Source organism: Pteropus vampyrus, unplaced genomic scaffold (genome assembly GCF_000151845.1).
Source record: "Pteropus vampyrus isolate Shadow unplaced genomic scaffold, Pvam_2.0 Scaffold22, whole genome shotgun sequence".
Taxonomy (NCBI): Eukaryota; Metazoa; Chordata; class Mammalia; order Chiroptera; family Pteropodidae; genus Pteropus; species Pteropus vampyrus.
Window position 1 is genome coordinate 8,896,533 of NW_011888803.1, and position 12,561 is coordinate 8,909,093.

The following is a 12,561-nucleotide window of genomic DNA, read 5'->3' on the forward strand; positions in this document are numbered from 1 at the left end:
GGTTTTCCCCCAGGCAGCCTAGGCAAAAGAGAATGGTATTTAGCAATATTTCTAGAAATTATTCAACGTAGACATTGTAAAATCCTGACCTATTAAAAATAGTGTTCCTTTTCTTGGTCCCTAGTAGTGTATATGGGTTTTGTTGCTTGATATTTCTGGGCATTGGAGGTGGTGAGTGGGGAGTGGAGGGAAGGAAAGATACTGTTGACTTTTAGTCCAGGTTATCCACATAAATCATAATTGGTCACTGAAATTTGCTGTAAGTTTCTTTGTTATATAAAAGGAATAAAAATATTGAACCTCCCTTTGGTCGAAGGGGCTCTGATTAATAGTTGCAAAGTACCCTGAAGCTTTGAAACACTGTTATCTATATCTTCTAAAATGTGAATCAAGATGTGCCCTTCTCCACAAATAAATTCAGGGTGTAATTCCCTAAAGAGGTACCTAACACTATAAATGGGTTATGTTCTGAGAGCCATGTAAATATTGAATTTAGTTATCACTTAGCCAATATTACTATTCCTGACACTCTTTTGTAGTAATTTAGAAAATGCAACATCAACGAAACAAGAACAAAACCCAAGGAGCTTAGATTTATGCTTTTAAAATTAAGGGTTGATTTTTTTTCTTCACATTCGACAAAATAAAAAGCCTTTGTTTTGCAGTCCGGGCTCTGGACTTACACACTGAATGATACCCACCATTCTCTTCAAGCCTTGAAAATGACAGTGACTTCTCACGCCTCCCACTCAGCCATGCCTCCTGCTATCATGGAAGCCTTTGTAGAAGGAGCCAGCCCACTTTCCCCATCCCATGATGATTTATGCAAATGTAACTGCTACAATTGAGCCAGAGACAGAACACCTTGTTACGCTGAAACTTTTTGATGATGGAGCAGGTAATGTGGAATGTTATGTCATTTTTCATGTTCTCAAGAGCTGTCGTGATGCTGCAGTATCAATATTATGCTTATCTTTTAAATTCTTTCAATTCAATTATTTTTCTCATCCAATCTTATGAGATTCTCAATTTCTCACAGAATCACTGATACGCTAAGTAGCTATAGGTCTCACTGCACCAGGAAAGCAGATGTGAACTTGAGAAAAGAGTCTCCATGAGGCTCCTCAGAGGGACTGTGCGTGAGCAAAATAGTGGGAGAAAGTTGCTTGACACCTAGGTCTTGGCTTCCACTTGTCCAGTGACATTGGCCACACTCACATAGTGAGGTCATGCAGAAAGAGTTTCTAAATTCCTGTGACATACCCATATTCTGCTAAGGCTTATCAGCTTTACTATTCACAGAAATAATCAGAATGAACAATTAAAATAGCAAATGAAAACCCAAGAAGGGGGATGCAAAGACAGTAAATCCATTTTTAATTCTTGAACCCAACTGTGAAGAGAAAATTGGAAACTGAACTTGTAATTCATGAGATGACCCTAGACTATTCTTTAGCCAAGTGCCTTTTACATACGCGGTTTGATCACAAGAAGGTCAAGCCAGCAAGCCTAGTGGAATCAAGATAGAGATTTTCCCACCACTGGAAAAATAAAGTAAAACAAAACAAAATCCCCCTTCAAAGTACTCCTTTTGCACACAGTTCAGAGCCTTCTCACCATACATCGCAAGCTGGGCAAACAGGAGCACCTGGGCTCTTTCTGGCTAACTTTTTTGACTTTTAACCTTTGTCGTTTTATCTTTCCTGCTCTACTTTTTCCTAAGCTAAATTCTCAGAATGATAATGGACCTCAAAGTCTATGTTAGCAACCCCAAGTGTTTGATTTACTAATAAAATCATATTCCTTCCCTCTTGTTTCAAAGATAATTTTTTTCAAGAGTCTTAGGTTTGGCAACCCATTAGTATCTTTGCCATGGCAAGCCTGTATGACATTTGCGAAACAGAAGTTCATTTAAGGGATTTTAGTTCAGGTCTACCTTAGAGGGATACCAGAGAAGTCCTCTTGTTTTGTTTGGGATGGATCCAACTGAACTTCTCATGATTGCTCATCCATGGCCACACCTTTCATTTTTTTGTATTTGGTCCAAAAATGCACTTTGCAGAATGTTCCTGGTCTACAGGAGAACAAATATAGCTAACTTAGGAAAGATCATTTGAATAACCAATAATCTTTTATATTTATTCCCTGGAACCATTTTATTTATTTGATGTCTAAATTTATACTCTAATGAAAAAGATAATAAAAAAGATTGTTTAGGCACAAAGTGGAAATTTAGATGTTTTCCCCCCAATACTTACCGCACATGTATTGTCTACTACTTATTTTTATATTGGAAAGAGTATTTATCTACTAAATAAAATTAATAAACAATAATAAAATTTATACATGTAGAATCTTTTATAATTTAAAATGTACTTTCTCATACACACTTTCAAAAAATCATCACAACAACCCTGTGAGAGGTTATCATTTTACAGATGAAAAAACTGAGGCTCATATCGATTATTTATTTCACAGCTACTAACTGGCAGAGCCAGACCTTAAAACCAAGTTCCCTGACACTCAAGCCAGTGTTCTTTCTCATTTCTTTCTGATTCAGTGATTAAAAGAGGTGGCAGTGGTAAACGTGCCATAGAGAGATTTCCCTTAATCATTTGTCAACAAAGATAGAACTTATAATTAAAACACTAAATACCAAATCGTGGTATTTAGTGTTTTAATTATAAGTTCTATCTTTTTATGTTCTTTCCAGTACATAAAAACAATTTCTAAACCTACTATGATCATAAGTTGCTTAGCACTTTTTATTTTAATTAAATATACTCATACTTTTCTCATGTTAAGGAGCAGCCCTGCCTCTGCAGGGGAGACTCTAGTGCACTTACTTTAGTGATGGTACAAAGCTACAGTACGAGGCTGCATGTGTGGTATGAGAACTGAACTGACTGTAAGAAGACAAGCTGCTTGCCCAGTGTGGCCATCTGCACTTGAACAGTGAATGTGATCTATACTTGGGCTAAGCTGTATCTCCCTGCTGCCTTGGAATTTAGGCCTTCCTGTCATTCAGTCATGCACTTGGTTTGGAGCTGAGCTGCTCTCTGAGGTTCAATACAAAAGGAGAGAAGTCTAGCACTGTCCATGCCTTTAGAATGCCTCCTGAAGCAAAGCGCAGTGGATGGAACCAAAACCTGTCAAACTCCAAATTGGTGAGCTCCTTCTAATCTAGAACAATATTTCCATATACCCTCTGAGGAAATGAAATGATTTCACATTATTTTATCAACTAATAAAGGTTTTTTTCATCAGGAGTTCTTTTTTTTTTTTAAATCAGGCTTCAGGATGTTCGTAAACCCTTTAAAATTATGTGAATATATATCTCTGTATATGTATTTCCTGGGGAAAGAATAGCTTTTATCTCAAAAGGATTTATGACTATAAACAAACTAAAAAATGTGCTTGGTTTCTGTGAAAAACTAGTATTATTTTCAATGACAAGAAAGAGAGCTCTAAAGGTGATTATTAAATGCTCTATTTGCACAAAAGCAGGCACAACTCATTCACCTTTAAAAAATAATTTTTCATAGGTTAAAGAACCACATGGAGAAAGTACAGAGCCATTGGATTTTTAAATACCTGATAATATCATAAATAGTTATGACCATAACAGCATACACTAAAATGGGAAGAATAAGAAGAGCAAATCTTAGTTTTAATGATTTAATTAAATATTAGTAATCAACTATGATGACAAATGTTGACACTAATTTTTAGATATAGAGAGAGAGAGGTGCTGATATTATAAAAAAAGGTGGCATTTACTAGAGGTGTTTTTACTCCTTTGCTGTAAATGGTATATACAGCTTGAAAGTGCTTGTCAATCACACTCCCAGCAAAAGCACCCTAGCCTACTCTATTCAGGAAGTCATGCTATCTATACACCAGGTTACATAGTAAACGATAAGAATCGTTAGCACTGTTATCTGAATAACATCATTTAATGTATATATCACCGATGAGTGTGTGTTTGTGTGCACGTGTGTGTATGTACATCTGTATTAAATAGAGAGGAAGAGAGGTGCTAGTGACAGAGATGGAATTTCAACTCTTTATACTTAAGTCAATGAATGATTTGTTGACTACCTTTTCAATCCTCAAAGATTCATGGTTGTAGACAACAAAAAGGTAATTCCCACAGATTTCTCCTACTTTCATTTTAGTCATATATTTTTACTTCCTTCTTGTGACTGTTTCATTAGAATTACTAATAGATAAAGAGATTTATTGAGTTTTCTCAGTTCCAGCTCCTGCATTTCCTGTACAGAGGTTTCAGAAAGAGGCAAATAGCAGTTAGCAAGCAATTGAAAGGACTCAAATAGCCCAAATAATCTACACAGGAAATAAGTTCCTAAAAAAAATATGAGTTTGAATATTACAGACAATTGAGCCCTTCCTAAAAATGTTCTGTCTTCCTTCAAGATAAAAGTGCCAAATAAAAGACACACACATCTTTTTAACATCATTATAGTTCCTGATGGAAAGCAGTGGTTAAAATATAACAAACAGAATTATGCTATAGTCTTTTAAAATTATTTTTCTTTTTTTTTTTTAAGAACATTTCTAAGCATTTTTATTTGCAGAACTGCAGAATCTTCATGAATACTTTTCATGTATTTTGGCAGCTATTACTAATGATTTTGTATCTAGATAAAATACTTAATTCCTAAATAGATATTTCCCCTTTCATTTATACATCAAATATTTTAAAGGCCTACTTGGTGACAGACTTTGTCCTAGGAACTTGGGATACCAGGTAGGATAAGATTCCATTCAAGGAGCTTGCAGGCTACCGTCTGGTCTAAGTATCTTTTTTAAACCCATGAGTTTAAAGGGTGAAAATATCAGCACCTAGTGCATAGTGACTCAATCGTACTTTTATCTGTGTACTTCATATAGGCTCTTGATAGCACAGAACGAAAAAGCTTTCCCTAGTCATGTCTACTATACATAACATTTATGTTAACAGCTCATTTTCAGGTGATGACCTTGAGCATACACTTCCCTGAAAAATGGGAACTGCTCTAGTTTCACATCAGCAAATCTCCAGACATGGCACCATCTACTCCTTTCCTCTCTTCCTCAAAGGCCAGTGTCTTCACTGGGTTTGCTGTGGATGCCATCCAGCCTGCCCATCCAGGAGCCTTGAGAACTCTGCCTTGTATGTTCCTGTTCTACTGATCTCTTTGAGTAGCATTCAAGCATGATTTGTTACTTACCATATTAATATATTTTCTTGTTAGTCCCCCTTCAGCTACCATCTACCTTTCCAGTCCCTATTGCCTGGTTCCTTGAAATATATCTAAACCTGCTGACTGTACTTTCTCACCTCCAATTTACTACTCTGCTCACTGCAATTGGACTTCCATCCAGATCACTCTTCCATCCAAATCACTCCATTGGAATTGCCCTGGCCCCAGTCACCAATGACCTCCCTGCTGTTAAATCCAAAGGATATATTTCAGTCCTCATTTTACATTAGCAGTATCTGATACGGCATATTGATTTCTTCTTTGTCATTTCCTGGTTTCTATGATACCACACTCTCCTGATTACTTCTTATGCTCCGGAATATTTGATCAGGCTCTTTTTCTAGCTTCTCCTTTTCTATTGTTGCCATTTTTCAGAGCTCAGCTAACCTTATCACTGTACTATTTGGAGCCACACTGCCTGGGTTGGAAACGTAGCTCCTCCATCTACTAGCTGTATGATTTGGGGTTAGTAACTTAGCTTCTGTATCATCTATAAAAATAGGGGTAATAATTGTACCCTCTTCATAGCATTGCTGGGAGAATTAAATACACATGAGGTACTTAGAAAAGTGCCTTGCACATAGTGAGCCAGGCACTCAATCAATGCAATTTATCATTACAGTTGAAATTCTTATTAGGTAATCTCAATCACATGGCTTTATTAATATTTACATGACTATAACTTCCAAATTCATAACTTCAAAATTATTAAATCCAACTAAAACCTCTTTTTGAGCTAAAAATCCATATCTAACTGGCTCCTTGACATTTTCAATTGGATGTTTTACGGGAATCACAAACCATGTAACAAATTTTTAGTCTCCTTCACTTTAGCCAACTTCTCCTCCCAGTTGCTCATTTTAAAACTTGGGAGCTATTTTTGTTGTTGTTCATCAGGTTTTTCTCTTCACCATTCCTTGTTCAAATTTGCCATCAGCTTTTGCTGATTTTATCGCCAAATACATCTCGAACTGCCAGCTTCTTGCCTCCTCTCCACTGCTGTCACCCAGCCCAAGCTGCCATCTTTTCTCATCTGAACTGTTGCAATGGCTGTCTCAATGGCCTCATTGCTTACTGGGCTTGAATTCATTCTCCACTGAGAGCAGCCAGAATGACCTGTTAAAGAGCAAATGTGATCACGTCAGTGCCCTGCTTCCCCACAGTCTGTAAGATTAAACTCTGAAACCACTACAATGGCCAGCAAGAACTTCTCTCCTGTCTCATCTCAAACTGCTCTCCTCCTTGCTTTAATTAAGTTTTTCTAACTTGCAAAGCTCTTCCACACCTCAGAGTTTTTACACAACCTCTTTCCTCTGCCTGTGATATTCTGACCTCTACTCTTTACCGGGCTGACTTGTAGGCATATTTTAGGAAACTTTTAAACATAACTTCCCTGATAATACTAAATTATGTACCTGTGTTATCTTCTTTCATAGAACCCTGTCCTTTTTCCCTTCCTATGTTAATCACAATTTGTAAATATATGTCTATTAATATGACTATAAATTCCATGAGGTATACTGCTTTGTCCATGATTACTGGCGCAGCATATGACCTCGAAAGAGTTATTGAATGAATGGATGGATGAGTGAATTGTTGAATAAATAAACTCAGTTATTCTAAAAATGTAGTAAAGAAAAAAGGTTGGAGATGTGAAACAATTAAAACTGTGGGATGGAATATGGCCCTTGTAGAGTGGAGATAGCTGTAACTTAGATATCAGGAAAAAAATGATTCCTACTCTGGCTTTAATTCAGCTTTGTGATCTTTGGCAGGTTGCTTAAATTCTATTCGCCTCAGTTTTCTTATATGGAAAACAGGACTAAAACTACCTCCTTCGTAAGGCATTGTATAGAAGAAATGAGAAAACACATATGAAATCAGCAAGGGAAGAGAAAGTATGCCCAGTGAGTTTCCTGGACTCCTGGGTTTGCATTGTTAGAGACTTCTCCACCTTCTTATTTGGAGTAAGAAGCCACAAACACTCCTTCCCATCTCTATTTGAAGATAAGAGTGGTGCCTGCTACCTAGTATTTTCCCTTTTCCTCCACTGCTTCAGAAGCACAGTAGTGTGCTAAAAGAGGCAAACTGAAGCTCAGACTCCCATTACTACTGGGAACCATTCTTTTTCAAGAGCCCCAGTAGTTTCATCTATACCACTATGTATAGAAAGAGTAGAAAGAAAGTCAATGTGTGGAATTAGTGGTTATTTATGGCTTGAAAAGACTGTATAGAACCAAATGGGATTTCACGATAGAATTGATGTCATAAAGGGCATTAGAAGGGAATAGAGAGACCTTTACTCTACTAGAGAGACCTCACTGATGAGCAAAATGATTGAAGCAGATCAAACTTGTTATACTATAAAAACTTCAGACCAAAAAAGATCTGTGGGAGGAATAGTTGGATGTGTATTAAGTTGCTGAGATCGCTCAGCAATGGTAAAATTGGCCAACTAGCCACAAGTAGACCAAGTAGCCATGAGTAGATCAACTAGCAAGAAGGTACCCTTTTAACTCAAGAACGTGCTTTCATTACCTCTTTTTTTTCACAAATTGTTGTCTAGGAAGGTGTTTTCTTCACTGCTATGGCCAGAGAAGCAACGGGTGTATGTCTCTGGCTTTACAATTATTAAAATGTGACTACATATTCTTAAAAACCTTGTTAGCAATAAAATAAACATCTCACATATGCATAAACATATTAGTATATATCCAGGTACCAGCTTTTCACCTTACACAATATCCTAGAAAAGATGACCAATGACATGGAATAAACAAAACATTACCAGGTCATCATTATGTGTGGAAATATACAGATGACCTTTGAACAACACAGATTTGAACTGTGTGGGTCCACTTATGCACAGATTTTTTTCAATACAGTTGACCCTCCATATCCACAAATTTTGCACCTATGGATTTAACCAACCGTGGATCAAAAACAGTATTTTCACTTTTCTAATTGAGATTTCTCAACTGCTCATTGCAGTTACTGTTTTTGATCTATGGTTTGTTGAAACTATGGATACCATAGTTAAGTTTTAGAGGAGTCAGCAGTTATATGTGGCTTTTGACTGTGCGGGGGTCAGTGCCCCCAACCCCTGCATCATTTAAGGGTCACATGTATATGGACTAGGCATTATGGAAATGGGTTACTTGGTTTTTATTAAAAGTCTGGGGTAAATAATTGTTAAAATTGAGTACCAAGCATGATATGTATCCCTGCCATAAAGTTAATTTCCTTTATGCTTTTTCCAAAAATTAAAGTGAGAATATATTATTTACTAGCCAACTACTATGTGCCCAGCACAATGCCAAACACTATATAGATATAATTTAAGATGGTCATTGTTTTCCAAGAACATATAATCCTGTAAAGAAAAGAGGCACAAAATGGTCAAAAAGCCATTTTTATGGTTCAGACTGTGGGAGCTACATGTATTAAAAGGCTGTCGAGACCAGTGTAGGTGAGAGCAGAGAGAGGCCAGGTTCTAATGCCAGGGACCTGTGCAGGGCTTTTAGAGTGGAGCCTGACCATGAAAAGCACCACTCTTAGAGCTCCTCCCCAGCCCTATCTTCCCTATCTGCCTAACAGCTTGACTTTCACACTGCTTCCTGTGACATCTTCATCATGTTCCTATAGAACCAACATTCAAAATATTATCCTTAAAAATTCTTTCCTTCCTGAATAAATATTATATTATACTATGCTATACTATACTATACTATACTATACTATACTATACTATACTATACTATACTATACTATACTATACTATACTATACTATACTATACTATACTATACTATACTATACTATACTATACCATATCATATCATATCATATCATATCATATCATATCATATCATATCATATTATATTATATTATATTATATTATAGCATGTTATATTATAATACATGCCCACTAAATGGATATCAGTGGATCTCAAAGATCACTGAGATTATTTTTAATTTTTCTATCACTTTTTTCTGAGTGCCTCAGTTTGAATGATTTTCATGAAACTGCTTTCAAGTTTACTGATTACTGTTTCTGTTGTGTCCAATTTGATCTTAATCTTCTCAAATGAATTTTTTCATTTAGTTTTTTCCAGTTCTAGGATTTCCATTTCTTATTTTTAAAAGTTTCCACATCTCCCCTCAAATTTTCCATCTCTTCATTCACTATATCCAACTTTTCCTGTAGACCTACAACATACCCATCATGGCTGTTTTATAGTCCTTGACTATTAATTTCAAATCTCAGTTATTTGTGACTTTTATATTTGCTGATATTTTCTTGACCATGTATCACATTGTCTGTTTCTTTACATGGCTAGCAATTTTTTAAATTATATATTGGACATGTGGTAGCAAATTACACACTCTGGAATCTGTTATATTTCCCTAAAGAGTTTGAAATGTTTCGAGTAGATACCTTGGATCACCTCGAATTTGAGGAGGCTTGATTTTACTTTTGGCTAGGATTTGTCTATTTTGGTTTTGCTCTTAATCCTTGGGAATATCTCTTAATTTGGAGACACAATCTTTTTTTCTAAGATGCGACTTTTTCAGTGTTTTAAGGGACATCTCTAGGTATTTGTCAAGCTCCTCTAACGTAGCAAGACTCATACTCCTAACTCTATTCTCCTCTGTGGTGGGAATTAGCATAAAACTGTTCAATTTTCAGCCTTCTAACTGTTGTTTTGTCCTTCAGCTCCTGATGTTTCACCCAAACATGCATAACTCAGAGGTCTTTGAATGATTTAATAGAAGTTAATACACATATCTTAGGTCTGTCCCTCTCTGGCTCCTTCGATTTTCAACCATTCTGGGAAACCCACACTTAGTCCTCTGACTTCTCAGACTAATAAGATAGTGGCTTTTTGTATCATTGCTATGTATACCAGAGTGGTAAGTGCACTCAGAAGAATAGCTAAATAAATATAAATCATTCCCTGTCTGGTTCTCTTCTTTCAAGGGTTATATCTCCTCCAGTTTTCTGCATGGTTTTTTCTTTGAGTCCAGTGCGTCAATGTTTTTTTTTTTCTTTCTTCAGAGTTTATATCTATAACCTGCTAGAGAGTTAGTATAAGAGAAGCCATCAGGTATTAACATAACTAAACTTTACCTTTGATTTAAGTTACAAATAGTTTTGCCACTTAATATTTATGTTTATATTTTGCTTTGGAGGTTTTTTCCCCAGGTAGACATTTTTCAAATTCATCAATCTTTTCGTTTATGGCTTCTGAATTTTGAATCTTGATTAGAAAAACCTTTCCCACTTTAAGATTATACTGGAATTCATCCATTGTCTCCTACTAAATACTTAATATTTTTATTTTTTACATAAACATTTTTATCACTTTGAAGTTTATCCTAAAAAAATAGATATGTAGTATGAATTTTATTTTTTCCAGCTTTTTACCTAATTGTCACAACACCATTATCAAGAAATTTGTATTTTACCCCATTAATTTGAATTCTATTTCTATTATATGCTAAATTCCTGAATGTATTTTGGCCTATTTTTGACATGTTTATTCATGTGCCAGTACTGCAATTTTTTAGTCATTAAAACAGTGTTTTTATATCCGATAGGGTTAGTCCTTCTATGTTGCTATTTTTTAGACTTTTTATGGCCAATCTTGATGATTTTCCATTTAAACTTTACAATAAGCTTGTTAAGTCAAAACTAGAGGTATTATTAATAAAATCACATAAAATTTATACAATAAAGAAATATCTTTATTATGCTGAATTTTACTATTCAAAAAAACCATGTCTTTCCTATTGTTTAGGTTTTAATATGAGTTCTTATGTAGTGTATTAAAGTTTTGTTCATGTGCATATTTCTTGTTAGATTTATTTCTAGGTATTTTAATTTTTTGTTGCTATTCTCAATAATCATTTATAATAAATTAGAAAACTTACTTAAAGTGACTAACCTTCCCATTTATATTTTTTAATTTCAGCTAACAGCTATGAAATAAGAATGAGTAAAAGTTTACAGAATATTCAAGATGACTTTAACAATGCCATATTAGTGAATATATCAAAGCTAAATCCTCAATAAGCTGGCACCAAGGAGATATTTACATTCTCACTTAAAGCTCTTCATAAATGAACCTGAATATCAACCTGGTGGAGAGACACAAGACAGCCACAGGATTTATGTGGCAATAAGAACCATAGATAGGAACTCTTTAAAATCTCCAGTATCTAACATCATCCAGGCATCGCTGTTTATTCCCCCAAATTCTATTCCTATACTTGCCAGAGATTGTCTTATATTGAAAGGAGTTTTAACAGCAATGGATTTGATAGGAATCATTTGCCTCACTATAGTTGTAACACACTGTATTTTAAACAGGAAAAAGGGAGCAGACAAAAAAAGAGAATGGAACAAAATGACTATGAACGAATGCAGAGAGTACCTTCCTTCTTAGATATAGTACCCATGCCCTTTGCACTCTACAAAAACATAGCAATAAAAACAAATTAACATCAAAGCTGTTAAAAATGCTTTGAATTTTTGCATAATTCAGATCAGATTTTTACATGGTAAATTACATGACAAAATGTTTTATAACACTTGTTTTGGGGGGAAACTAGAAAACCCTTAAACTCAGGCTATGGACAAAATAATAAAAACTATTCTCCAAGATAATGTCTTTAAAGGCAAAAAAGGCAAGGTCAAAGTGAACCAAAGAGTCAAGAAAAGCTCGTTTTATTGAAAAGGAAAAATAGACTCAATTAGAGAAAAGGTTAAGTCTGAATGATATAGTATAACTCTCTGTATGAAGCAATTGTTTAGTTACTTTAATTAATTTCTCTTTCTCCTTATATGTTCAGAATAGATTGCTTATTTATAACTAACGATCAATTTGCACTTTATATATGAAGCCCCTATTGTAAAATTCCTTCCCTCTAGCCGTTGGGTTAACTATACTACAGATCAAATCCCACAGCTAATGCTCAGAGATTTTTGCTCATTGTGAAAGTTAACCTTAAAATGTGGGTATTACTCTTATCCCTTGACACCAGTTTTGTAAGATGTCTATTGAATTTATTGTTTGATAAGTTTCTACTCTCATCAAACCAGCTTTACAAGTTATTGTCTTGGGTGTTCTTCAGTGAAAATGGTAATAGCTCTCATGAGGCTTTAAGTAAAAAATGAAAGACATAGTTCTAAAATTATTTTAATACATACATAGGCTACATAGTTTCATTAAATTTCAACCAAAGAAGAGAGAGACTGACCTTTAGAAATGATTAACTGATTCTGTTTTTT

General features: G+C 35.1%; 1 protein-coding gene across 1 annotated transcript in view; it reads left to right on the forward strand.

Moving 5' to 3' along the window:
* The window catches only part of CLCA2 (chloride channel accessory 2), a 32,763-nt gene extending 21,047 nt beyond the window's left edge, over positions 1-11,716 (forward strand). Inside the window, 5 exon segments of the mRNA XM_023528132.1 lie at positions 790-898; positions 3,749-3,868; positions 3,871-3,927; positions 11,243-11,373; positions 11,375-11,716. Of these exon segments, the coding sequence (XP_023383900.1) occupies positions 790-898; positions 3,749-3,868; positions 3,871-3,927; positions 11,243-11,373; positions 11,375-11,716 (759 nt within the window).
* Positions 11,717-12,561: the final 845 nt, after the last annotated feature.